Below are 26,963 nucleotides of genomic sequence, written 5' to 3'. Positions count from 1 at the left end.
AGTGAAATTCATAATTTGTTTTTCGTCATTCAGTACTATAACAGCAGCACTGAGATCATAATGATTATTCAAAATACTTTGTCGCGTTATGAGCAAGAGTTTAGCACTAACGAAATATTAGAATTTGTGGTTTATTTAAATGTCTATCTGACTTGGCAAGGAACTGAGAGGGTGTACACCCACATTTTTACAGTGGAAATTCGATCTGAAAATAATTACCTCAATATCGACCGATCTTGCTGTTCTCAAAAACAAATTTGATATGAGAGAACATTAAATAGTAAGTCAAGAAACTTTTATTGATTGCTGCACTACAATTCAAAGTAAAACCAATGTATCACATTATTTTTGAAAATAATCACCATGTCTCTGTGAACAATGGTCGACTAGTCCTACCAGTCATTGAGTTCCTTGATGGTATAAATTCGCTCCTTGGTCATAGAGCCATTCAAGCACCACTATGTGGAAATTTATGTCCAACCGAACATCGTTTTGCTTGCCAAAAACAGGGAAATCTCATGGTGTAAGTCCTGGCCTGTATGGTGGGTCCTTCCAAAGCTACCGCCGAAAACAATGAAGCAAAGCTTGGCACACCTTGTGCGGTGTTGTATCGCCGAGCAGGAAAACAACGTCTTTGCTTCATTTCCCATGTTTCTTGGTCTTTACATTTCATCCATACGTGTCTGCAGGAAATGTTATAATTCTTGTTGCACAATGGTCTTAGCATAGGACGACATGAGTAACTTAATTTCTGAAGTTCCTAAGAAACTCTCCGACACATCATACGGGAAAAATCATTCAAAATATTTCACGAAAATATTAAGAAAATATCTAGTGAATGTAGCGGGATAGTTCTGTTTTACTGCACGAAGTAAGTCGACTGTCACAGAGTTACCTGACAGTTTGCAGTATTTCTAAGTTGCAGTTATACTAGCAGTACGAAGAAAATGTTGCTACGGCCAATGCATTTCTTAAGCAGGCTCACACTTCAGAAGCAAAGTTTGCACATCAAAGACATGGAGCAGGTAGCAGCTGAGTTGACCAGGGACTGAAATACAAAAAGTATGAGGCAATGAGTATAAGCCAACTGTAACACTATAAATTAAGAACATGCGAATCAACTGAGTTGCCCTCCTCTTTATAAAAACTGTCACAGTATTTTTATTTTATTCTCTAAGTTGTCACAACACTGATATGAGAATTTTTGGGGAATAGCTTTTGAAAAAGCTTGGTACATTAAGTGTAAGTAATAAAACGGCTTAGCACTCATTCTGCTGAAAGAGTAAATGACAGCAACTTCCTATATAAAAATTTTAAAAATGTAACTTGGAGTGGCGTTTACACACAGAAACATCTGCAAGTACAAATGTGTTGATGTAGACGGGCAGCTGGGGCTCGAATGGGTGGAGATAAAAGATGCTGTTGATTCATCATGCCGAACTACCATGAATCTCTGACAGTGGTCATTGTCAGCCAGATTATAACTTAATTTCTGCCCGTGAAAGAACTGCTCAACAGTGTGTAAACTGCATCAACGTTCTTGTATCCCACACACAACATAGCCCTATAATATGCTATTTAATCACCGTACTGTCTTGCAGTTACATCCTTCAACAGACTATGTAATTTATCCTACAGCAAATTGTAACCGCGTAGTGAAGGTTATAAACAAGAGCAACAGGCCATCACACCACAAACTATGAACCTGGACGCAAATTTATGTTCTGTTATTGGACTATAGTTTTACATTTTACATTTTTGTTTTGGCGAAGAGATGTTGCAAAAAAGCTTACCACTAGTAGATACACTAAAAACAACCCTTGAAGTGCTTGGTCTGCCCAGAATTAGTCAAAAAGCCCGAAGAATATTGTTAAGGCTAAAAACACATTCAAGGCATTTTTGGGCCATTTTGTTGTCCCCAGATATTATTGTTTATCAACTCTTGTTTATCTCAAATATTTGGGGTCGTGCGAACATAACAAAGCCAGAACGACAAACACACGTCGAGATTAGTGTCCTCACAGTTTCATCACCATGTACAAACTTAAAAAGTCTTTAAGATGTTGAAAAATAGGAAAGAAATTGTTTTACGTGGTATGAGAAAGGAACTAATTAAATATTTCAGGATCGAAAGGAATTTCATCGCTGCCATAAGTTTTCCCATGTTGATTTTTCACTAAATGACGAACTTACAGTAATACATGTCTCTGACGGCCTCTTAGAATCTTACTTGGCGCGCGAGGTCAAGACTGCGGGCATCAACGGGATACTGATGTGATATCATATGCTGTCTCACTGCTATAACTATCCAGATGCTGCCAAACTTTCATAATTTTTAACAGTGGTGCACACTAACTAAGTTTGAAATAAGTGGTAAATGTAAATGACAGTATTCAACAAGGCTTGATTTGCGACAAAGTAAATCTTATAAGTATGGTTTTTGCATGTAAATAATGATTTCGTTGCACACTTTTTGCCATAAATAATAATTCTGCGTAATGAATGGCTCTGTTAAATAATGCTCACGCTGGAGTTGTTTGTAGAGCTGGTTGCGAATTACCACAAAAGGTGAATGCGATTTATCCATCTAATATTCAGCAATCTGTTGTATCACTACATTTCACAAGCTTCTGTTGTCTTCTTGTGTGAACTGTTTATCGTCCACATTCCGCTTCCATACAACGCTACTCTCCAGACAATTACCTTCAGAGAAAGCTTCCTATTTTAATCAAATTCCCTCATTATTGCCTGGTTTAATTCTACCTTGTTGTACTTTGCGTGATATTCAGCTGTAGCGTTTTTTTAAGACACTTATCCATTCCATTAAACTACTCTCCCAAGTTCTTTGCTGTCTTTGATAGAATTACAGTCTCATTGGAAAACCTGAGACATTTAATTTATTCTCCCTGTACTTTAATTCCCTTTCCAAATTTCCACTTACCTTCCTTTTCTACTGATATCCATACAGATTATAAAATGTATGTGTTTATGGATTATATGTGAATGTATGTATGTTCTCCATCTCCTCCTAAGCCACTGAATCAATTTCAATAAACTTGGTGCACAAATTACTTACTGTCCAGAAAGAATCGCAGTGGGTGTAAGAACCTAGCTATCAGAAGCCTGGAGGTTAAAAAGCAGTGTACCCCACGGAGTGCGAATACCCATATTTTATTCATCTGGTATTTGAGAATGAGAGCGCTTAGTAACTTGTAACAAACCTAACACAATTTCAAACTTTTGCAATTTTTTCTCGCTGACAACCCCCGCAAAATGATGAAAGGAAAAAGGTTTATCGCTTACTACATTTCCAATCTTCAGGCATTAAAATTGCCACTTGAAGCATGACTTTTCAATTTATTACTTGTTTACTATTAACCGTATTTGTTACACATTTGCAGAAGTATACACATATACCACTAAGCATAACAGCAAAAGACATTGTTTGACACATAGTTAAGGAGATATGAAGTAATAAACGCTGAGATATGTGAAAAACTGCAGCATCGTCCATGACGTTTTAATTTACGACTTCTTTACTGCTAACTCTATTTCACAGACAATATACAAATATGCCGCTGCGTGTACCTACAAAAATATACCGTTGTATTACACATAGTACAGAAGATATGTCACAAACTTTGAGATGCGTGAAAACTGTCGCATCATGCATGACGTAATAATTTATTACTTCTTTACTACCTATCTATTCACAACTTATGTCACAGGCAGAAGCAAAATATACCACTGGACGTACCTGCAAAGTTATGTCATTGTATGGCACATAGCAGCAGATACGAAATCATAAACATTGTGCAGCGTGTCAATGAAACTGCAGGGTGAAATTCGCTAGAGATACGCGTGAAACATGTGTACAAACCCATGGGTAAAAAGCTCATCCTAAACCCCTGGAACGATTTCAACCAAAAATAAATAAATATGGTGAGTCAGGAGGAAAGGAACAGGCTTTGAGGGGTAATAATATAAGTGATTCTGAACAAAAAACGTCATTTGGGCATATGCCATATTGCGAATAGTTTCCGAGATAGAACAAGTGTAATATCAGTTTTGTACGATTTCTGGAATCACTCGAAAGCCGCACCATCCAGCTAAAAAAACTTGTCGCAGTACAAATTTAAACCACATTCAGTTTCCTTCAAAAAAGGGCCTATTCATGTTTCCCTAGGACTTACAGTTTGCGCAAAGACAGCGCGAGGATACTGAAAATCTGATGCGACGCGACGCTCATGCACTGTAGCTTAGGTAGTGTTATATATATATATATATATATATATAAAACACTACCTCTCTCTCTCTCTCTCTCTCTCTCTCTCTCTATATATATATATATATATATATATATATATATATATATATATATATATATATGAAAGGAAAGAGGGGCAGATGTGCAGAGATAGGGGGAGGAAGAGGTGGGAAGAGAGAGGCGAAGGAAGAGATAGATAGAGAAAAGGGGAAGGAGGAGGAGAACTAACAGAAGACTGCCGGTTAATCAGCTAGTATTTCTCCGCTACTGCTCCCTTCCACGTCCGTTGACTCTTACTACCATAATCAGGCTGACTTCATAGAAAACGAATTATTTTTCGAAGTGCGAAAAACTCTCAGCTTTTATTGACTCTCCACCTTTCCAAAAGTCACAGTTTGTAGAGCGATATAGGAAAAGCAAATGTTTCTTTGCAGATGCTTTCAGTTCTCCGTATACTGAGCAGGCAGCCCGGTCTTGCTGTTTCTCCTGGAGTACCTTTGTTTGGGGCCGAACGTCCGAAGCGGGTCTTCTGTTTCCGTCTGCCGAATGGAAGCAACAAGCGCGTCGTAAGTCGTGTGTCGCTGAACCATCACCTGTAACAAATTGCAGCTCTCGTCATCTCGCGCCTTTGCAGGTCGTCTGTAGAGGATAGTCTATAATGATATCGATCTCATAAATGGCGGTCAGCATTTCCAAATCTTAGAAGTTTAATAGCTGGTTGGAGCTAGGAAATTAATTAATATCACCTACCTCAATACGTTACTTTCAGATCTGACAGTGCTTCGTATGTGTACAACGTTTGTAATTACATGCTGAGCGGTGAAGCCCCCATGCAACTACACTGCTGCCCACTAGCGATGTATTTGGGACAAAAATTATGACCACCACCAAACGTGAGAATCGGTGCCCCTTGTTGCGTTGCAGGCACGAGATCCGGCAAGGGGAGTATACATGGGCAGCAGACGCGATTTGTTAATCATTCTAGCAACGATAAGGGCCACAAAGGAGGAAGTTCACTGACATAAGTGACTTTGGCAAAGGTCAGATCGATGTGCTCTGACGCCTGGGTACGAGGATCTCGGAAGCGTCGATGCAGGTCGGCTGTTTGCGTGCTGCTGTCACTAACATCTATGGAAAGTGGTTAAAGAATGGCGATGCGGCAACAGAATACAATGCTGGTGCAAAGCACAGGTGCGTAGACTGACGTCACGGATGGTATGGATTTGACAGCTCATCTGGAGTTGTCGAATCCATACCATGCAGGATTGTTGTTCTATTGTATTCCAAAGATGGTTCAACAAGTTATTAAGAAGGTGATCCCAATGTTTTGGTTCCGGTGCGCATGTCTATGTGTGTTTTCCCCGTACCCAACACAACGTATATTGTGCCTACATCTATTTAGGTGCAGCTTGTATATGATTTGATTTGACACTGACAGATGCAATCTACATCTACATCTACATTTATACTCCGCAAGCCACCCAACGGTGTGTGGCGGAGGGCACTTTACGTGCCACTGTCATTACCTCCCTTTCCTGTTCCAGTCGCGTATGGTTCGCGGGAAGAACGACTGTCTGAAAGCCTCCGTGCGCGCTCTAATCTCTCTAATTTTACATTCGTGATCTCCTCGGAAGGTATAAGTAGGGGGAAGCAATATATTCGATACCTCATCCAGAAACGCACCCTCTCGAAACCTGGCGAGCAAGCTACACCGCGATGCAGAGCGCCTCCTCTTGCAGAGTCTGCCACTTGAGTTTATTAAACATCTCCGTAACGCTATCACGGTTACCAAATAACCCTGTGACGAAACGCGCCGCTCTTCTTTGGATCTTCTCTATCTCCTCCGTCAAGCCGATCTGGTACGGATCCCACACTGATGAGCAATACTCAAGTATAGGTCGAACGAGTGTTTTGTAAGCCACCTCCTTTCTTGATGGACTACATTTTCTGACTCTCCCAATGAATCTCAACCTGGTACCCGCCTTACCAACAATGGTACCCGCCTTACCAACAATTAATTTTATATGGTCATTCCACTTCAAATCGTTCCGCACGCATACTCCCAGATATTTTACAGAAGTAACTGCTACCAGTGTTTGTTCCGCTATCATATAATCATACAATAAAGGATCCCTCTTTCTATGTATTCGCAATACATTACATTTGTCTATGTTAAGGGACAGTTGCCACTCCCTGCACCAAGTGCCTATCCACTGCAGATCTTCCTGCATTTCGCTACAATTTTCTAATGCTGCAACTTCTCTGTATACTACAGCATCATCCGCGAAAAGCCGCACGGAACTTCTGACACTATCTACTAGGTCATTTATATATACACTCCTGGAAATTGAAATAAGAACACCGTGAATTCATTGTCCCAGGAAGGGGAAACTTTATTGACACATTCCTGGGGTCAGATACATCACATGATCACACTGACAGAACCACAGGCACATAGACACAGGCAACAGAGCATGCACAATGTCGGCACTAGTACAGTGTATATCCACCTTTCGCAGCAATGCAGGCTGCTATTCTTCCATGGAGACGATCGTAGAGATGCTGGATGTAGTCCTGTGGAACGGCTTGCCATGCCATTTCCACCTGGCGCCTCAGTTGGACCAGCGTTCGTGCTGGACATGCAGACCGCGTGAGACGACGCTTCATCCAGTCCCAAACATGCTCAATGGGGGACAGATCCGGAGATCTTGCTGGCCAGGGTAGTTGACTTACACCTTCTAGAGCACGTTGGGTGGCACGGGATACATGCGGACGTGCATTGTCCTGTTGGAACAGCAAGTTCCCTTGCCGGTCTAGGAATGGTAGAACGATGGGTTCGATGACGGTTTGGATGTACCGTGCACTATTCAGTGTCCCCTCGACGATCACCAGTGGTGTACGGCCAGTGTAGGAGATCGTTCCCCACACCATGATGCCGGGTGTTGGCCCTGTGTGCCTCGGTCGTATGCAGTCCTGATTGTGGCGCTCACCTGCACGGCGCCAAACACGCATACGACCATCATTGACACCAAGGCAGAAGCGACTCTCATCGCTGAAGACGACACGTCTCCATTCGTCCCTCCATTCACGCCTGTCGCGACACCACTGGAGGCGGGCTGCACGATGTTGGGGCGTGAGCGGAAGACGGCCTAACGGTGTGCGGGACCGTAGCCCAGCTTCATGGAGACGGTTGCGAATGGTCCTCGCCGATACCCCAGGAGCAACAGTGTCCCTAATTTGCTGGGAAGTGGCGGTGCGGTCCCCTACGGCACTGCGTAGGATCCTACGGTCTTGGCGTGCATCCGTGCGTCGCTGCGGTCCGGTCCCAGGTCGACGGGCACGTGCACCTTCCGCCGACCACTGGCGACAACATCGATGTACTGTGGAGACCTCACGCCCCACGTGTTGAGCAATTCGGCGGTACGTCCACCCGGCCTCCCGCATGCCCACTATACGCCCTCGCTCAAAGTCCGTCAACTGCACATACGGTTCACGTCCACGCTGTCGCGGCATGCTACCAGCGTTAAAGACTGCGCTGGAGCTCCGTATGCCACGGCAAACTGGCTGACACTGGCGGCGGCGGTGCACAAATGCTTCGCAGCTAGCGCCATTCGACGGCCAACACCGCGGTTCCTGGTGTGTCCGCTGTGCCGTGCGTGTGATCATTGCTTGTACAGCCCTCTCGCAGTGTCCGGAGCAAGTATGGTGGGTCTAACACACCGGTGTCAATGTGTTCTTTTTTCCATTTCCGGGAGTGTATATTGTGAAAAGCAATGGTCCCATAACACTCCCCTGTGGCACACCAGAGGTTACTTTAACGTCTGTAGACGTCTCTCCATTGATAACAACATGCTGTGTTCTGTTTGCTAAAAACTCTTCAATCCAGCCACACAGCTGGTCTGATATTCCGTAGGCTCTTACTTTGTTTATCAGGCGACAGTGCGGAACTGTATCGAACGCCTTCCGGAAGTCAAGAAAAATAGCATCTACCTGGGAGCCTGTATCTAATATTTTCTGGGTCTCATGAACAAATAAAGCGAGTTGGGTCTCACAAGATCGCTGTTTCCGGAATCCATGTTGATTCCTACATAGTAGATTCTGGGTTTCCAAAAACGACATGATACTCGAGGAAAAAACATGTTCTAAAATTCTACAACAGATCGACGTCAGAGATATGGGTCTATAGTTTTGCGCATCTGCTCGACGACCCTTCTTGAAGACTGGGACTACCTGTGTTCTTTTCCGATCATTTGGAACCCTCCGTTCCTCTAGAGACTTGCGGTACACGGCTGTTAGAAGGGGGGCAAGTTCTTTCGCGTACTCTGTGTAGAATCGAATTGGTATCCCGTCAGGTCCAGTGGACTTTCCTCTGTTGAGTGATTCCAGTTGCTTTTCTATTCCTTGGACACTTATTTCGATGTCAGTCATTTTTTCGTCTGTGCGAGGATGTAGAAAAGGAACTGCAGTGCGGTCTTCCTCTGTGAAACAGCTTTGGAAAAAGGTGTTTAGTATTTCAGCTTTACGCGTGTCATCCTCTGTTTCAATGCCATCATCATCCTGGAGTGTCTGGATATGCTGTTTCGAGCCACTTGCTGATTTAACGTAAGACCAGAACTTCCTAGGATTTTCTGTTAAGTCGGTACATAGAATTTTACTTTCGAATTCACTGAACGCTTCACGCATAGCCCTCCTTACGCTAACTTTGACATCGTTTAGCTTCTGTTTGTCTGAGAGGTTTTGGCTTCGTTTAAACTTGGAGTGAAGCTCTCTTTGCTTTCGCAGTAGTTTCCTAACTTTGTTGTTGTACCACGGTGGGTTTTTCCCGTCCCTCACAGTTTTACTCGGCACGTACCTGTCTAAAACGCATTTTACGATTGCCTTGAACTTTTTCCATAAACACTCAACATTGTCAGTGTCGGAACAGAAATTTTCGTTTTGATCTGTTAGGTAGTCTGAAATCTGCCTTCTATTACTCTTGCTAAACAGATAAACCTTCCTCCCTTTTTTTATATTCCTATTAACTTCCATATTCAGGGATGCTGCAACGGCCTTATGATCACTGATTCCCTGTTCTGCACATACAGAGTCGAAAAGTTCGGGTCTGTTTGTTATCAGTAGGTCCAAGATGTTATCTCCACGAATCGGTTCTCTGTTTAATTGCTCGAGGTAATTTTCGGATAGTGCACTCAGTATAATGTCACTCGATGCTCTGCCCCTACCACCCGTCCTAAACATCTGAGTGTCCCAGTCTATATCTGGTAAATTTAAATCTCCACCTAAGACTATAACATGCTGAGAAAATTTATGTGAAATGTATTCCAAATTTTCTCTCAGTTATTCTGCCACTAATGCTGCTGAGTCGGGAGGTCGGTAAAAGGAGCCAATTATTAACCTAGCTCGCTTGTTGAGTGTAACCTCCACCCATAATAATTCACAGGAACCATCCACGTCTACTTCACTACAGGATAAACTACTACTAACAGCGACGAACACTCCACCACCGGTTGCATGCAATCTATCCTTTCTAAACACCGTCTGTACCTTTGTAAAAATTTCGGCAGAATTTATCTCTGGTTTCAGCCAGCTTTCTGTACCTCCTTAGACAATGAATAGCCAGAAGTGTGGTTCCATTTAAAGCTCAAAAAATGGCGGAAGAACATTCTCTTTCTCTAATTTTAAATTGATAAACATATTTCGTTTCCACCGACTTTTATCATTGCGTTATTGTGACATCAGCCGTTTTGTCTCAAATATTGCTTGTCGGTCGAAAGTATTATGAGTCACAGAAAGTTCTACGTTTCATCGTTTATCATGAAATAACTGAGTAATTCTTGTTAAATATATTTTCACCTTATTCATTACCCATTTTCTACACCACATATCATGTTACCTCATTTCGTTTTGTTTTGTTTTTACAGATTATGACGACAAAACCGGCCGGAGATGTCGCGTTAAGGTAGTTTAATAGAAACATACAGTGACAGATTGCTCTCAAGGTTAACAATATGGGAGCTCGGCAATGGGGTCACATTTTCTCAATCCAGCAACCGCTGTTGTCCCTTGAAAGCAGGGAGAACCTCGTCCTCAGCTTTTCATCCCAGAAAAAAACCCCAGACACTACCTGGTAACGAACCCAGGTCCTGACCCGTCGCAGCTAGGCATGTAGACCGCTCAACCGCAGATGATTTTACCCAACGATGATAAACGAAGTGCTTACAGGTGCTTTCAATAGCCAATGAGGTGTTGCTTCACAGTCTCATCTTCTGTTGCGAGTGATCTTATCACTCATCCCGAAGTATGTAAAAACAAATGAAAGCAATACCCACGCACCTAGGCATTTCATATTTCTGAATACAATTAATGGTAGAACGGTCACACTCCACAAGACAGACTGAATGTTAATTATCAGATTTAACAGTTCTGCATGGCTACAAGCAGTACTGCTTGGTTCCATTTATATTCAGTTTGGCAGAGATAGTGAAGTATGGATGTTTATTGTTCGTTAATCTTGTGCTAGATCCTATGCTTGAGGTCCAGTAGTACTCACAAGCGATACAGGTGTCTCACGAGAAATTTTCAACATTCAGGGATATGACAGGAACGATCAATCGAAGCAAAAAATTCTAGTAAACATGGGCTCTAAAATGCATACCTAAAGAGCTATGGGCACTTCTTCATCTCCGATACTGTGAACAAATCTCTTGCACTGCAAGCTCTTTGCTTTCCATATTATGAGATAAACTTATGATCTAAAGTGCATGGTGCTTACCATAAGAGCTGTGTGTACTTGTTCAGTTTCGCTGCTGTGACATACATCTCTTCTACTGAACAAGTGCTCATAGCTCTTAATGTATACAGTTTAGAGCATTTGTTTACTAGACAATTATTTCTTATTTTGATCCGTACTGTCTTCTCCCAAAATATGAAAAGCAACGAGCTTACAGTAGCAGAGATTTGTTTCACAGTGTCGAAGATGATGAAGTATTCATAGGTCTTAATGTATGCATTATAGAGACCGTATTTACTAGCCTTTTTTACTTCGAAAGATTATTCCTATCGTACCCCTGAATACTGATCATTCCTCGTCGGACACCCTGCATGTATAAGAGACACTTGATGTTGGCACTAGCGACAGGGCGCCCAATAGCGATCAAATACAAAACGATAGGTATATGAAAAGCCAATATGTTCGTCCATAAAACTATGCATAAGAGATGAAGGGTGACAAAGAAATTTAGAAAATGTCCGACACTCTATGTCACGAACAAGAATAGACCAAACTCACGTCAGCAACCGAAAAGAGTTGTAATAAAAATGTTGGTTAGCGGAATGCGTACAAAGCAAGCACTGTGAAATTTGTCAGATCGGTGACGCGTTCTCTGCTTCATTGCTCTCACAATGACTTACAGTTACAGATTGTAAATGCGTTAGCAAACGCTGAGAACATAGTCAGGGAATGCGAGGAACCAAGGTCCGTAGAAAAATAAGGTTGGGTAATAAGTAGTGTTCGGATCGATATGCACTTAAAACCCACGAAATATGCGCCAAAACTCATCGAAATATGCAGTTAAAATATGCTCTTACTGCCAGTATATGCCTTTAAATATGCAGCTAAAATTCTTTAATTACGCATTTCTCTTAGATAAATTGTTTAAAATATGCATCTTAATTGAAAAATTAATGAATAACAATCAAGTATTTTTCAATAATGGCTATAATTCAATGAATAAAATGAAGTATAACATAGGTACTTACACGATAAATTTGGTAAATTCTAAAAATTTGAGTTTGTTTAACAATTTTTCCATATTCTCTACATTAAAATTTTTCTTGTGGTCAGATAATAACATTCTCAATCTTGAAAATGATTGTTCAACATAACATGACACTACAGGTAAAAATTTAAGAGCAGCAACATCAGACGACGTGAAATAATATAGATTCTCAGAGCGTTTCTCTTCTTCCAGTAATTGAGCTACCTTCCGAATCGTAGATCAACCAGGATTTCTATGAAGAACTGCACCCAATTTTCTTCTAATTCTCTCACCGATCGGACCTGGCCAACACTGTGTCCTAAGTCCTTCGACGAGAGCCACTGCCTTCGTAACTCCCATGTTGCGAGTCTCAAGTTTCTCAATTAGGTCTGGAAGGACACCCAAGTGCACTCGGGTGAAAGATAGGCTGTGTAACACGCTGGAATTCTTCATGGCGTCCTTGGCTTTTGCTGTGGCTAAATTTTCGCTATCTTCAAAGCCCTTTAGGACCTGGAACAAGAATGTAGGAATCTAGTGAATGTCGGTTTCAAGCTGAAAACTGCTGTACAGAGAAATAAGCTTAATATTGGAATTCTACAATGTGTTCGTTTTCTCTGCTTATTCAATTTATCCAGAACTACATACGCATCCATACCTCTTCAACTTTTCTGTGGTTGTCCGCATAATAATTTTCAGCTGAAATCCACGTTCCCCACCTCGTGAAGATTGGTTCAGGTGGCAGAGGACAGTCAGGCTCACTCGACTTGGTGCCATGATGAAAACCTTCTTTGCCGAAGAGATAAGGCTGTTGACCTCTGGTAATGGCTCTGACCTCTTCAGCGACTCGATGGATGCCCTGGGTCAGACACGTGAGGTGAATAATTTTAGGGTAAAACACTCGGAGACACTCTGCCTTCAGTATATATGCGGCACTAGCCATCACAATGGCTAAAACCTTGTACTCCCCACGTTTCTGATCTTCACTTCTCCTTAGCACGCCTGAAAGAAAATCAAAGGATTTTACAAATTTTACAATTCTTTTTTATTACTTTATTATTGGCTCGGGACATGATGTGAAAAACTAATTGTTGTCTCGGGATATGATGTGGAAAACTGCACTATTATGTTACCTATAATTTATTTTATACTATCAATATTGTCGAAACTTACACAATGCTTCCCGCACTGTGCGAGCAGTCGTGGTGTGAGTAGTTCGTTCCACTTCTTTGCGTAGTATGAGGTGTCCTCGTCCAGCCTCGGCAGCAGAGAATTTTGCAACTATGACGTGCACCATATACCGACCGCAAGAATCAGTGGTTTCGTCAACGGATAGCCAGACTAGAGAATCGCTAATGTCTTTCTTAATATTCTCCAATGTCTGTAATAGAGGAACTAAATTAAAAAATACACATAAACATATGGACACTACGTAGGAGACATACACACGAAAACAAACTATATCAGTTTTAGCACCTATCTGTATTTTTACTATTTTATTATGTATATACATTGAACAAAATAATAGTAGTTTAATTCGCACAAAAAATTATATTCTTTAAAAATAAATTTACTTTCTTTTTTGCAGTGAACGTTTTGAGACAGACTGTCTCCTTCTCAAGTCATAAAAAAAAAATAAACAATCAAACATAACTTAAATTTATTTTTCGAGTTTTTTAAAATTAATCGACTATTATTTTGGCTCAGTATATATCAAATAATATCCATTGACTTTCACATACCGAAAAACCTTACCTTTTCATACAATGGGTCCACATAGTTATTTCTGATCGTTGACTCGTGAGGAATATCTTTTCCTGTGTATTTTTTCAAGAATGTCCTCAATCCTTCATTGTCCAGCTTATTCAAGGGGTTGTTTGCTTTTATTATAGCCTCGCAAAGTTCTTCATTGAGCTCACTTTTGTCGTACATATGGTTCGAAAATGAGGAGATCAACGGTTGCTTTTAAGTTTCTAACCGTGCTTTGGTTAAGTTGTTCTGGTGCTGAGATGTCTTTTTATGCTGATAGAGTTGAAATTTTTTCTGAACCCTGACCTAAAGCGAATAAATATCAATAAGTACGTACAATTGTACAAAAATGCAAGAGAACAGTGTGCACCCGCGAGATGGTCACTCAAAAAAGTGAATTAAGACTACAAATAAAACAACATTTAACATTTTTTTTTAATTTGCAAGAACGTCGAATGTAATTTCTAAAGGTTTCTTTGTTCCTTCCCATTCGTACATAGAAAACATGCACACAAATTTACAAATGAACTTAATAATCGTTTTAATTTCTTGGAAAAATTATGGAAAAAGGATAAAAAACAAAATAAAACTTACTCTTTTACACATAGTTGGCAGAATGTTATTTTGCCGTCCTTTGTGAAAGCACAATCACTCTCGATCAATTTCCGTAAATTATTGGTTTTTGGCCTGGGCATATTCGTAATTTGAAGAAGGGTAGCAAAGGGTCGATGTGAACAGCACGGCAACACACGCAAGAATGATTCATATTCCGAAATGCCAACAATAACTAGAAGGGCATTGTTGACGCATTGCAGAGATCAGGTGAGTGACCTGAACACGCATTAACTGCAGGCAACAAATACCGAAGTACGTTTCTACTCCGGTTATCCATCTTGCAACAATGAACCCGGTTATCCATCTTGCAACAATGAACCATCACAAGTCTGTAGCATCCTTATCCGAAAGGCTACTTAAGAGGAAAAATGTTTGGAAGGTTCTTGGGTTGTCAGTGAACAAAATGAACCTCAATATGACCTGTAAATGTCAAAAATATGGTAATCAAAATATCCACGGGTGTACTGCCGGTCTACAGTGTTCAACGGGCACAATATTTCGGCGATCATACATGTCGCCATCATCAGGTGAACTGACGGACTGAGCTCCTGTGAACGTGCCGGCACGGAGATCTGTACGCTATGGCTGCTCAAAGGGAACTAGGTTCGGTCACTCACTCACTCACTATATTGACGGGCCTGCCTTGGCCCGAGGTAGCGGAGTTTAAGCTGTTTGAGCTGTTCCTCCTGAAGTCCTCTCTGTTTGGAATGTTTTTCTTCGCGTGTTGGTCTGGCCTCTGGCTTCTGTGGATGCAGGGGCTTATCTGCCGGCTGATTCCGGCGGCTTCTTGTTCTTCTTCTTACTGCTTCCTGGCTGCCCGAATTCTATTTTCTTCGGGCGGGAGTAGTCCACTGGCGGCGTCTGTGTCCGGATGTACTTGACTGCTTCCTCAGTCATGTATTTCCAGTCCTCGTCCGTGAAGATCGGGTGCTTGTTTATGAGCTCCAGATCTCCACGCCTGACGATTTCCCTCCCGTGTAGCTTCTGGTTCAAGGGTTCGCACCCCCGGTGGAAAGGATAAGGTTTGTGAGGACGGGGAGGGATGTTATCTACTGTGAAAGGGTAGGGATGATCATGATGGGGGTAGCTACCGTCTCGCAGGGAATCGGCGATCTTGGTGAGCACCTCCCTCACACAGTTCTTGTTGGGGAGGGGGAGGCACTCGAACGGCTCGTCTTCTTCTTCTTCTCCCTCGGTCTCCATCGGCACTTCCTGTGTCGTCTGCGTTTCCGCAGGGACAGGAGTGACGACTGCTTCCGAGGGGGCCGTCTCCTTGTTGTCGGTGGTCTTCCCCAACTGTATGACCACCTCCCTAGCAACCTGCGTTGCCGCGTCGGCCAGGGAGGCGGTCGTTTGTGTTGCCGCGTCTACCCCCGTACAGGTGGGGGTCGGTGCCACTTCCGTCTTCGTGCAGGACGCGAGGTGCAAGGTGACCCTTAGTTGAGTCACCTCCTGGCGCGTCTCTTCGAGTTCCGCTCTCAGGGCCGCTCTCTCCTCCGCCATGGCGGATTTGAGCGCGGTGATTGCGTCCTCGTTTTCCCGCAGTGCTTGGTGGAAGGCGTCCACGTCGTCTTGGTGGCGCAGCCCGCTTCCGCTACTAAGGAAGGGGGGCGGGGTGACCACCATTTCTTCTTCTTGGGCCACCTCTTCGTGTGTGGCGGCCAACTTCCGCTGCTTCCGCTTCTTCAGGTAACTGCAGCTGCGCGCGTTTGCGGCGTGCGAGCCACCGCAGTTTACGCACAGCGCTGCAGTACCCCTTGGTTTTGTGCAGTTGCGTGTGTCGTGCGGTTTCCCGCACTTAACACATGCAACCACACCGTCGTATTCTTTGGCTATGTGTCCAAGCTTTTGACACTTATAGCACTGTAATTGTGCCACAGGCTTCCGCTTCTTCTTCTTGTTGCCGCAACCGTTGCTCCCGACTGCGTTTAGCAGGAGCTCCACAGCAGCAGCAATCTTGCCTCTTCCTCCATTCGGGCTTCTCGGCATGGCGTTGGGCTAGTGGCGTTGGCGTGCGCGAGCGACGGTAACGATGTGAGCCGCAGCGATTCGAGCAGCGGAGTGCGCGTCGCGTCCTCAGAGTGGCAGATTCAACGTGCGCTCCGTCCAACCACTACAGCACAACCTGTGGAGATGGATGAAATCACGAGGGAGGAGGTAGGCACTGCGTTTATTCCATATACAGGCGCACTCTCGGGGAAAATCGCCCGCATTTTGAAGAAACACCGGGTCGGAACTGTGTTTTGTCGTCCGAATAAAACTCGTGCACTGGTGGGGAGCGCCAAAGATGACCTCGATTTGAGGAAGGCCGGCGTGTACCAGATTCCGTGTCAATGTGGCAAGTCGTATATTGGTCAGACGATGCGTACCGTCGAGGATCGATGCCGTGAACACCAGAGGCACACTCGACTGATGTATCCGAGCAAGTCGGCGGTCGCTGAACATTATTTGTCGGAAAATCACGCTATGGTGTAGGAACGCACGAGGATTCTGGTACACACGTCGAGATACTGGGACAGCATTGTTAGAGAGGCCATCGAAATTCGCACCAATGACGACCTCATAAACCGTGACTGTGGCTATAATCTTAGCAAGGCTTAGGAACCAGCGATTGGGTTAATCAAGAGTAAATCGAGCAAACGTATAGTTGTGACGACCACGGCGGACAGAGCCATCACTCCGACGTCATCTCAGACGCCGTCGCAATCTGTTCCACCGCGCGACCGTGGCGTGGGGCGCCGACAGCGGAGGGAGCGTGCCGAGGGCGGAGGGTTCCCTCTGAGCAGCCATAGCGTACGGATCTCCGTGCCGGCACGTTCACAGGAGCTCAGTCCGTCAGTTCACCTGATGATGGCGACATGTATGATCGCAGAAATATTGTGCCCGTTGGACACTGTAGACCGGCAGTACACCCGTGGATATATTGATTATCAAATACGCCAGGAGAAACTCAAGAATCACGTCAAAAATATGCTTCTTTACGGCCATTTCCTACAAATATGACAATAATATGCTCAAACGCCAAAAATATGCAAATATTTGCATTTTAAATTTGAATATAAAGTAGCCTAGTACCTCCAAAATATCATAATTCGTAAAGATACAACACCAGGTACCGTAAAAAAATGATATGCAAAATATGCAAAATCCTAACTCTAGTAATAAGCATTGTATGAGGCTACAGGCTGATAGTGTGACATCACTAAGGAACAGCGTCTGCTTAGGAAACAGCGCTATAACATGTGGACCGCGCATTTATGCGATTTATTTGAGGTTTTTTTTTTTTAGTTTCTACGGAAATAATGAGATGTAAATTGTTATGCTGCCATTACTAGAATGTTACTGCTACAGTTTGTGTTTTGTCCAGCTATTAAAAAGATACTGCTGATTCAAAGTAATGAAAATAAAGATCACGTATACATCGTAACGAAGCACGCAAAAAAGAAGCGCCAAGTTTAGTTAGTTTTTGCATGTTCCAAATGAGCACGCAATTTTGAAGTTGGCTATGAGAAAAGTTTTAACGAGTAAACGAGGTCTATATAACGCTAATTTTCATTTTATATTCATCAAGGGTTTAAAGGAACTTCAAGTAATAGATGGACATTGTCGTTTTCTGTGAAGCAATTATACATGTCCCGTAATTGTAGGAAGCATTTGAAATAACTAATATAACTAAAATATCCTTCAGAACACCTGGGTGGCAACTGAAACTGCTGTCTATCCAAGAGCACAAGGTTGAGTTGCTCGTAGAGGTTATTCGAGCTTTCCCGGAGAAAATTGTGACTTTTATGCGAAACAGCGAGCAAAGTAATCGACTTGCAAATGTTCTCTTTGACCCATCGAACCCTTTTTAACGCAAAAATTTCTGATTTGAATGGATGAGAATTTTTTGCCCGTATTCGATTAATTTCACTACATACAAGTGCATTTTACTACTTTCTTCACCGTGCCGACAACGTTTCGTTGATGACAACTGACTTCACACGTTTATTATATGCACGCAATTTCGTACACATGTTTTTCAGACTAGTATTTCTGCTCTGTAATGTCACTACTGAATTTTGTAAAATGGCTTCATCTGAATCATTACAACCAACATCATTTGTAGATGTACATTTATCGTCATTCCTCTTCCCTTGTGATAGTTTTTCTAAAGTCTTTATGCTTCTTCTATAGATCTTACGTACTGTTGCGCTTGGTGTGTTATCTCTGGTGCTACTACTAAAAGGCAAACTACGCGATAGAAATTAAGCACACATTTCCGCATTAAATTTGGCAGTCCCAAAAGCAAGCTTCTAAGATGATCAGTTTCTTTGAAATGTTGTGAGCGTATTCTAGTCTTTGAAGTATTCACTGCGTCGTTTTACAGAATTTCAACAGCATAATCTTATGAAGACTTGCATCAGGAAAGAAAGCATGAAGCACTACTTCAGTCCTTTGGTATTGCGACTGTGGGAATTACAGTCAACAACAGAACAACCGAGCATTGCTTACACATACTCAAAATAAATTCATTTACAAACCACTCATTATACAAAGGTAACTAAGCAAAACCGAAACACACACGAAATCACGCGGCCTCCAACTCACAAATATAGGCTCAAAGTGTTACTCTCTGACTTCATGCGCACAATGGCAGAAAAGCGTTTGCTTCTGCGCTGCGAGGAAGGATGGACGACCCTCACCCTCCCTCCTGCTTAAACCCACGAGTGTATTCAAAGGTGAGCAAACTGAACGCTTGCCAAAGGTAAGCACTACAGAACAACAGTTCAAAACAAGAAACTGGCCCTTCACAATATATAAAACATGCCCACGATTTTTTAAATTTTAGGAACGGTGACAATAATTATAGTAATGAAATACACTATCCGTGTTGCGATGATCCACATCAAGTATTACTACGAAATGTAGCTTGTCAGCAAGGCGTGGATTCAGAGAAAATCGTTATCAAAACGAATCATAACAGGTGATTCAGATAGGTCCATTCTTTTGTTGGTAAGCTATCGTGAATGATCATAGTAACATCCCACCGCGCCAACGTGCAGTGATGGAATTCCTCAACAATTCCAAGGATAACCAAGCAGTTTCAATTGACACGGTAAGCGGTTACCAATATATTGTGACGCCATGATAAATTGAACTAATGATTTTAAGTGCTTTACGTTGTTTCTGCACATTGACAGCAACTGCTAGGACCAAACATGTTCAAATCGACTTATTTATTTCTTCTTCCTACTCCAAATTTCCTTTTGTTTCTTTTACTGCTTCCTCAGAATACAGATTGAATAATTTCGGAGACAGGTTACAACCTTGTCTCACTCCCTTGTCAACCGCTGCTTCCCTTTCATGCTCTTATAACTGTCTTCTGGTTTCTGTAACAAATTGTAAATAGCCCTTCACTCCCTGTCTTTTACTGCTGCTACCTTCAGTATTTCAAGGACAGTATTCCAGTCAACAACCATGACTTATTAAACCGATATTTCGGTAACTTTCACATCTGTGAGCAACTGCTTTCTTTGGAATTGGAATTATTACCTTTTTCTTGAAGTCTGAGGGTATATCGCCTGTCTCATACATCTTGCACACCAGATGGAAGAGTTTTGTCATGGCTGGATCTCCCAAGGCTATCAGTAGTTCTGACGGAATGCCGTCTACTCCAGGGGCCTTGTCTCGACTTTGGTCTTTCAGTGCTCTGCCAGACCCTTCTGGCAGTATCATATCTCCAATCTCATCCTCATGTACGTTCTCTTACGTTTCTACAACATTGCCTTGAAGTTCATCTCCCTTGTATAGACCCTCAGTATGTTCCTTCCATTTTTCAGCTTTCCCTTCTTTGCTTTGTACTGGTTTTCCATCTAGGTTCTTGATGTTCATACAGCTGCTTCTTTTGTTTCTAAAAGTTTCTTAATTTTCTTGTAGGTGGTATCTATTTTTCCCCTAGTGAAATATGCTTCTAAATCCTTACATTTATCATCTATCCGTTTCAGCTTAGCCATTTTGCACTTCCCGTCAGTCTAATTTTTAGACTTTCCTGTTCCACTTCGCTTGCTTCATTTGCTTGAATTGTAATGACAATAAAACTTCGCCAACATTTGGCAACGAGAGGAGATGAAAGGGTGCAAAATTCCTGATCACCAGACTTTGCACCCATGTCCTGTGTAAACTGCCAAATGTCTCCGCAGTACGTCATAGAATGAGAGCATGCGGCATTGTTGATGAGGATCTGTCCGTCGAATGGTGACGTTGAGATAGGCGACCCCCTTATTTATATTCGAGGAGAACGGGCTGTGTGCTGACACCAGATCTCATTCATCCTATTTCTCAACAGTGTCAGAAACATAAATTCCACAATATTTCATTTTTATGTACTTATAACTACTGGACAAAGTGGACAGTGCGACATAATTTTGCCCGAACTACATTCTCCACCACATTTTTGATGTATAGAGCAAAGCATAGCGACAGTGTTCTCTTGTCTCTCTCTCTCTCCCTCCCTCCCTCCCTCTCTCTCTCTCTCTCTCTCTCTCTCTCTCTCTCTGGCTCTCTGTCTTCCCTCTTGCCCCTCTTGGTTTGACTCTCAGGTTGGGATGTCTATTACAACACGGAGAATTACCACAGTAACGAAATTCATGTCAAATGGAAGAAAATGTGCATTAAGAAGAATAATACAACATTAAACTGTATTTCACAATGCTCTCAGTCACACAGGATCTGACTCTAAACTGACAGTGTATCCCAGAACCCGTTATTCATATCAGATATTTCGGTTCCGACGAAGGAGTACATTCGACTAGGACCCAAGCTAGGAGGACATAAAAACGCCACGACACACAGTTCGCTTCCGTGGATTCATTTCACGTTCAGTTCCAACTCGCAAGTGCGTGGTTATCTCGTACCTGTAAACAGATAAGATGTACGTCAGGTCTGGCGGTAGACATTATCTTTCGCGATTTATCGTTTTTCCTCGTAGTGATGCGGTGTAATATCACTGAAACTGTACGTTTGTACTGTAGAACTATCTGAATACACTTTACAATTTTCAAAAATTATCGATTTCAAACTTTGCGGAAGTGTTTAAAGTACAGTGCCTTAATTTACAAAGATAATGGCGCTAGGATGAGAGCAATGTACTGCAACTACCTTCGATGTTACAACGTCACACAAAATATTTTATACTTTTGCCGATGGCCAACAATAGTTCAACATTGCTGATCCAGCGGTGTGGTTGGCACTACGATGTTAGTTAACTGACAGTTATACTTCGATCTTGGGCCACAACGAGTGAATACTCAATGAAGACAAAACTTTGTCACTTATAATATTTATAATTAAACCTGTTTTCGATGTATTTGTTGAGTTACTTTCGTGTCTTTCCAAGGGCTCAGAACTGTTGTTGGCGCTCTCTTTCTTTTCAACTTAATTCCCTCTCTACAAATGAACCTATCTTCGATGTCTCTGTGAGATTATATTTCAACACGATGAAACAAGATTGTATGCTTCCCGTGCTGTCCAGACATATCTCGACTGATAGGGCATTGGACTGTTGCCCTGGCCAGCACGTCCTCCAAATCTCTCAACCGTTGAAAACATGTGACCATAGGTTGCTGAGCGACAGGCACGCCACTACTCGTCAACCATTGCAATTGTTGATTCCTGGCATAGAGCTGGAACAGTATGGAATGATGTCATCGAAACTCGTTTCCGCTCGATGCCAAGCTTGGTTAGAGCCCGAGTTACTGGCACAAGTGGCAACTTTGCGCGGTAAACTTCGCAAAATCTGCATCCTTAAATATCCTACAAATTTAATCGTTTGTTCATACGATTCTAGTACTACATACGCCGAATAAGCAAAATTTCTTTATTTGCTGTCCTTCCTGATGTCGCAGTTTTAATGGCCAACAGCGTGGTTTATCAGGAGTGTTAAGGCACACACACTCTGGGTGAGCTAGGAAAAAAAAAAAAAAAAAAAAAAAAAAAAAAAAAAAAAAACGATATCTTTAATCACACTGACGGAGAAAGGCGAGCTTGTGGACTGCCCGTGTACTCGTATTGTGTACAGATTGTTCTGTGCTTTCCTTGTGCATTGTCGTCCGGGGTAGCCGCGCGGTCTGAGGCTCCTTGCCACGGTTCACGCGGCTCCCCAGGGCCGGAGGTTCGAGTCCTCCCTTGGGCATAGGTGTGTGTGTTGTCGTTGGCGTAAGTTAGTTTAAGTTAGATTAAGTAGTTTGTAAGCCTAGGGACCGATGACCTCAGCAGTTTGGTCCCATAGGAACTTACGACTACCACCTTGTGCATTAGGTGTTTATGCTTCTCAGTCTCTCAGTTTACGGATGTGGGGAGATGCGTTTAAGGTTGTGATGCAGCTTATCCTGTGTGTAGAGCGCCTGGTTTATTTCTCTGATTTACGAGTCAAGAACCTGAAACGCTTAAGCATCCCGATGGATGGCTAAAGGACATGCTAGCAGGTAAATGGACTGGTAATATTACAGTTACCGTCATTAACACAGCCATGGTTACAACTTCTGTGTTCTCTAATCTTTGACAAAGTTATCCTTCTAAGTTCTAAAAGCAGAGAGCCCGCGCTTAGGAGCACTCGTACAATACATCTATGTTCAAAGTTTCTTTGTAAAAGGAAAAGGGAAATAAACAAGTAGAATACTGCAGTATAGTTACAGATAGGATAACGCCACAATACAGCCTACAGAGAGGCTTCCGTGCTTACAAACTTATAGATACATTTCCCGAGTTTTGATAATAGAAGACAATCTAATGAGGTTATGTCAGAGTAGCACGGAAGCCCACCTTTGGAGCCGTCACAACCGATCTATTGTCCTGAAAAAGTCCATGAGATTGGGTATGGGTCTGCACTCCACAATGAGATAAAACATTGTCTAGTTGAAAACTAACATCTGGTTCATATTCATGCCAACTGATCAGATACTTTCGCCTACGAAACAAAATCGATAACTACGTGATACAAAGGTGTGAATTAAATGTTCGTCTTTAGGCTCTCTCTGGTTCACTCAAATTCAGCCCAGAACATGAAATAAACCCGTTATGTCAGTGACGACACCAGTAACATAAAACATCACTTAAAAAAATCAGAACGTCTTCGGCGCCATTCTTTTTCCTAATAAATACATACATGATGGCTCTAGAATACTGTGCAGTTTCTAGAATGTGCAGTTTGTGTACGTCCAATGATGATAAAGTGTCTTAAAATCTTTCTGGAACCTGTGATTCATGTGACATCATTTCCTTCCTTTTCGCTCGGTAAGAAAGAAACTGTCATACCACGACTGAAAGCTCTTGACATAGGGAGACATCTTTTCATACATAGTCTGAAATCCCTCTGCGCTCATGCCTGTGACCGAGGCTCGTGAAGTCAGACAAAACAAAAGAAAAGTAAATTTCTTCTTGATTAGCGAACATTTTCGGTTTTCTTGATACCAAAGCTCCTATAGTACGGCCACATTAATGAAACACACGCTAAAAGTAGGATGATTTTGAAACGTTTTGACATCAGTTTCACGTCTCTGTCATAAATACAAAAGTTTTAAACATTTCTGTAAACAGGTAAAGGCTGCATTACTATACTCACTTGAAAGACACAGTCAAAGACTCCTTCACGGTCACATCTAATTTATGGCGTCTAACAGGAATTCCAGTATTACTTCATTTCCCAGCAAACTTCACATGTTATTCGCTTATCTGATGTTCGCCTGAAGAATGCTGGTAGAATACGTTCACTCCGAACTTGACTTGAATGTGTCTGCTGTGGGTAGTACCAACGAACTGTACACTTGGACCACGTGAGAGCAGAAGGGAAGTTTGACTTTGCGTAATTACAGATGAAGTAAAAGGTCAGTTGCACAAGAATAGCGTGGAAAAATGGTTGCAGTCAGTTTAAGAAACTTCTACACAGGTGCCTCAAGTGCTTGAAGGACTGCACCCGAAACCTAAATCAGGAAGGGTCGTTGGTAACCTGTGCTTCCAATGTAGCTCTTAATGCACCTCGCCATTGTTCCCTACACTGGTCTAAAAACCTCATTTGTGCTACTATTGGGAATATGTGTCACTGAATTCTTGATTGCATGGTAATGACTTCATGGTGCTACAATTTCACAAGCAGGAATGAATATGGTTTCTATTACGATTCCCTCTACAGTAGGGGTCGTACATTTTCGAAGACGACATAATAGGATTTACTAGGTTGTATTTCGCGGCCTGAAAATGCTAGAAAACTGCCTTTGCTTGGGAATGGAATCTTCGTTGCAGACTCAGTTACGTTGAGTACTCCTACGCAATGAAAACAGCAGCACACTTGTTTGTAATAATTTAATTCATCTATATATCTTGCACATAATACGCCTTTCTCGATAGCTGGTCAAAGGGGCTGCAACCTCATTCTATGCAGGCAGGAATCTTCGCACAACTTTCAACAGCCCTCTTTCGAACCAGCCCCGTGTTGTTCCCCGTGCACTTTTCAAGAAACATCTGATACAGATGACCGCGAGCAGGATGCACAAAATGAGCTGCGGCTCCATCTTGTTGGTGTCGCATACGTGCACGAAAACCAAGTTAGATACCTTTCTACAACCTCGGGAAGATGTGTCTGTTTCCTGTCCCCAGCTCTTACGAAGTACACATAAATGTTGGTCGAGTTTGACTACTCTACAATGTTAGCAACTACATTCCTAATAAATCTGTTTACTTCATCGTATAAACAACGATTCGTAGGTTCTCGTATTGCACTGACTGAGTTATCCCACTAAAAATTTGGTTTCGTACAATTTAACTCAATCGAAGTTTAGGACCTGGTTCCATTTCTGGGAGTCATTTTTCAATTTAATCTATTTTTGTTCATGGAATTATCATAAAATTAAGCCAGCAGTAGGGCCTGTATAAATAAAAAGGAGTCATAATATACAAGGTGAGTTTTCTCTGTGACAATGAAGTATCTCAAAAATCACGTGCATCGGATTAAAAAACTGATAAATAAGTTTAATATTTTAAAACTATTATCGACAATCCCAATGTTGATCCCCCTGCTCCACCCACTAGGAACATCCCATTTTTGTTGCAGATTGCGAATCTACGGAAAAAAATACGTAACATTTGTTGTTAAGCGATGTAATTGACAAATAGCACAATTGACTTCCAAAATTGTATTATCCCGGGAAAAACGCGTTGGATCATTAAAAGAAAACCAGATGTGTTCAGTAATGTAAAAAAAAGCTTGTTTTATGCGCGTCCTGTCACCAACGGGGTGCTCGTTTGAGAAGTGTCCTCTCACCAATGGGGTGCTTGTTTGTAAGAATCTTTTCACGGCAAGTGCTCAAAAATTCAAAGCAACTTAAACCAACAACCCTCTCCTAGATAACGAGATCCGCCCAGATATTTGTCCCTCCTACCAACTTTAACCCTTCTTCACCTATCCCACTCCACATCAGGGCTTCTCTATCCTTTTCTCTCTCCAAGCACCCCTATACCTATCTTCTTGTACCCTTACCCTCCCCACACGCCATTACTCCTCCACAGCCTTTGTCCCTCCCAACATCTGTATTCCCACTATCCGCTTCACTTCCTACCTATCGTCTCCATAGTTTCCCCACCTGACAGAACCCTATGTCTTTACCTACACTCCTTAACCTCTATGGAACATATTCACCCTCTCACAATACTTCTCACACAGCGTAGGTCCTTCAAATGTTAAGTGAAAGTGCAGCCCTCATCGCAACTGCGTTTTGTGAATTGTGTATATATTTCGTCCTTTTAACTATGCGCCAATAATCTTTTTAATTTAAAACGTAAACAGTCGGCATATTTGTATTTTTCTATCACTTTTGTCGTACCTTTACGAATGCTCTTGGCTGAAGAGAGACGTTTTGTACCGCTGACAGCCAACATTGGGCGTGGGGTATGACATAACAATAAAGAAAAATATTCGGAAATGTTGCCTCACATTTCTATGCACTTACTTATTCGCAAATGGAATGATTTGAAACAAATGAGAAGTGTTTCCAATGTAATCTGCCGATATGCGTTTGTGATACACTAAAGCACGTTAATGAGCGTTGTTAGCGCTTCATGATAAACTTCACTCTTCCAGTAACCTCACGAACAAAAGTCGGACGAAGTAACATCTAGCTATGTTGTAGGCCAAGACTCTGGAGCGCGTCTTCCGATCCACCGATGATTGTACACGCGATCTAATACTTTACGTCGTGTTACAGAATAATGTGCTCGACAACCATCAGTTGAAACCATATTGTCTGCCGAAAGCCCAAGGGAATGTACGCAAGCAATACTGGAAGATCGTCCTCCAACAGTGTTCGACGTTTATCACTATTTGAGCTGCCATCGATAAAGAAAGGTCCAATAAGTTTGTCACAAATTATTCCACACCAAACATTCACATTCCTTGGACACCGATGTTCAACTTGGCGCAACCAATTTGAGTTTTCCACATTCCAACAACGCATGTGTCGATTAACAGTACTGTGGTTCCCGAAGACCGACTCCTCAGAAAAAAAGTTACGTCTCTCTGTATTTGCTGAAGCGACCACTAGTAAAATGTT

At 42.3% G+C, this 26,963-nt stretch overlaps 1 protein-coding gene across 1 annotated transcript; it reads right to left on the bottom strand.

Annotated features, from left to right (window-relative positions):
* Positions 1-12,138: 12,138 nt before the first annotated feature.
* On the bottom strand, positions 12,139-13,950 carry LOC126216638 (uncharacterized). The gene is made up of 4 exons (XM_049942108.1): positions 13,774-13,950; positions 13,192-13,399; positions 12,677-13,020; positions 12,139-12,531 (listed from the first exon to the last, which is right to left on the bottom strand). The coding sequence occupies exons 1-4, from the start codon at positions 13,948-13,950 to the stop codon at positions 12,262-12,264; spliced, it is 999 nt and encodes a 332-aa protein (XP_049798065.1). The 3' UTR covers positions 12,139-12,261.
* Positions 13,951-26,963: the final 13,013 nt, after the last annotated feature.

This window comes from Schistocerca nitens, chromosome 1, assembly GCF_023898315.1.
Source record: "Schistocerca nitens isolate TAMUIC-IGC-003100 chromosome 1, iqSchNite1.1, whole genome shotgun sequence".
Classification (NCBI taxonomy): Eukaryota; Metazoa; Arthropoda; class Insecta; order Orthoptera; family Acrididae; genus Schistocerca; species Schistocerca nitens.
This window is presented reverse-complemented; position numbering and strand designations above follow the sequence as displayed.

What these genes read in the sequence shown, in the direction of transcription:
- LOC126216638 (XM_049942108.1), bottom strand. Translation starts at nt 13,950, where the DNA reads ATGTACGACAAAAGTGAGCTCAATGAAGAACTTTGCGAGGCTATAATA. An exon ending in TGGACCCATTGTATGAAAAG is followed by an intron (nt 13,400 to 13,773) that starts GTAAGGTTTTTC and finishes CCTCTATTACAG; the next exon opens with ACATTGGAGAATATTAAGAA. An exon ending in ACCACAGAAAAGTTGAAGAG is followed by an intron (nt 12,532 to 12,676) that starts GTATGGATGCGT and finishes TTCTTGTTCCAG; the next exon opens with GTCCTAAAGGGCTTTGAAGA.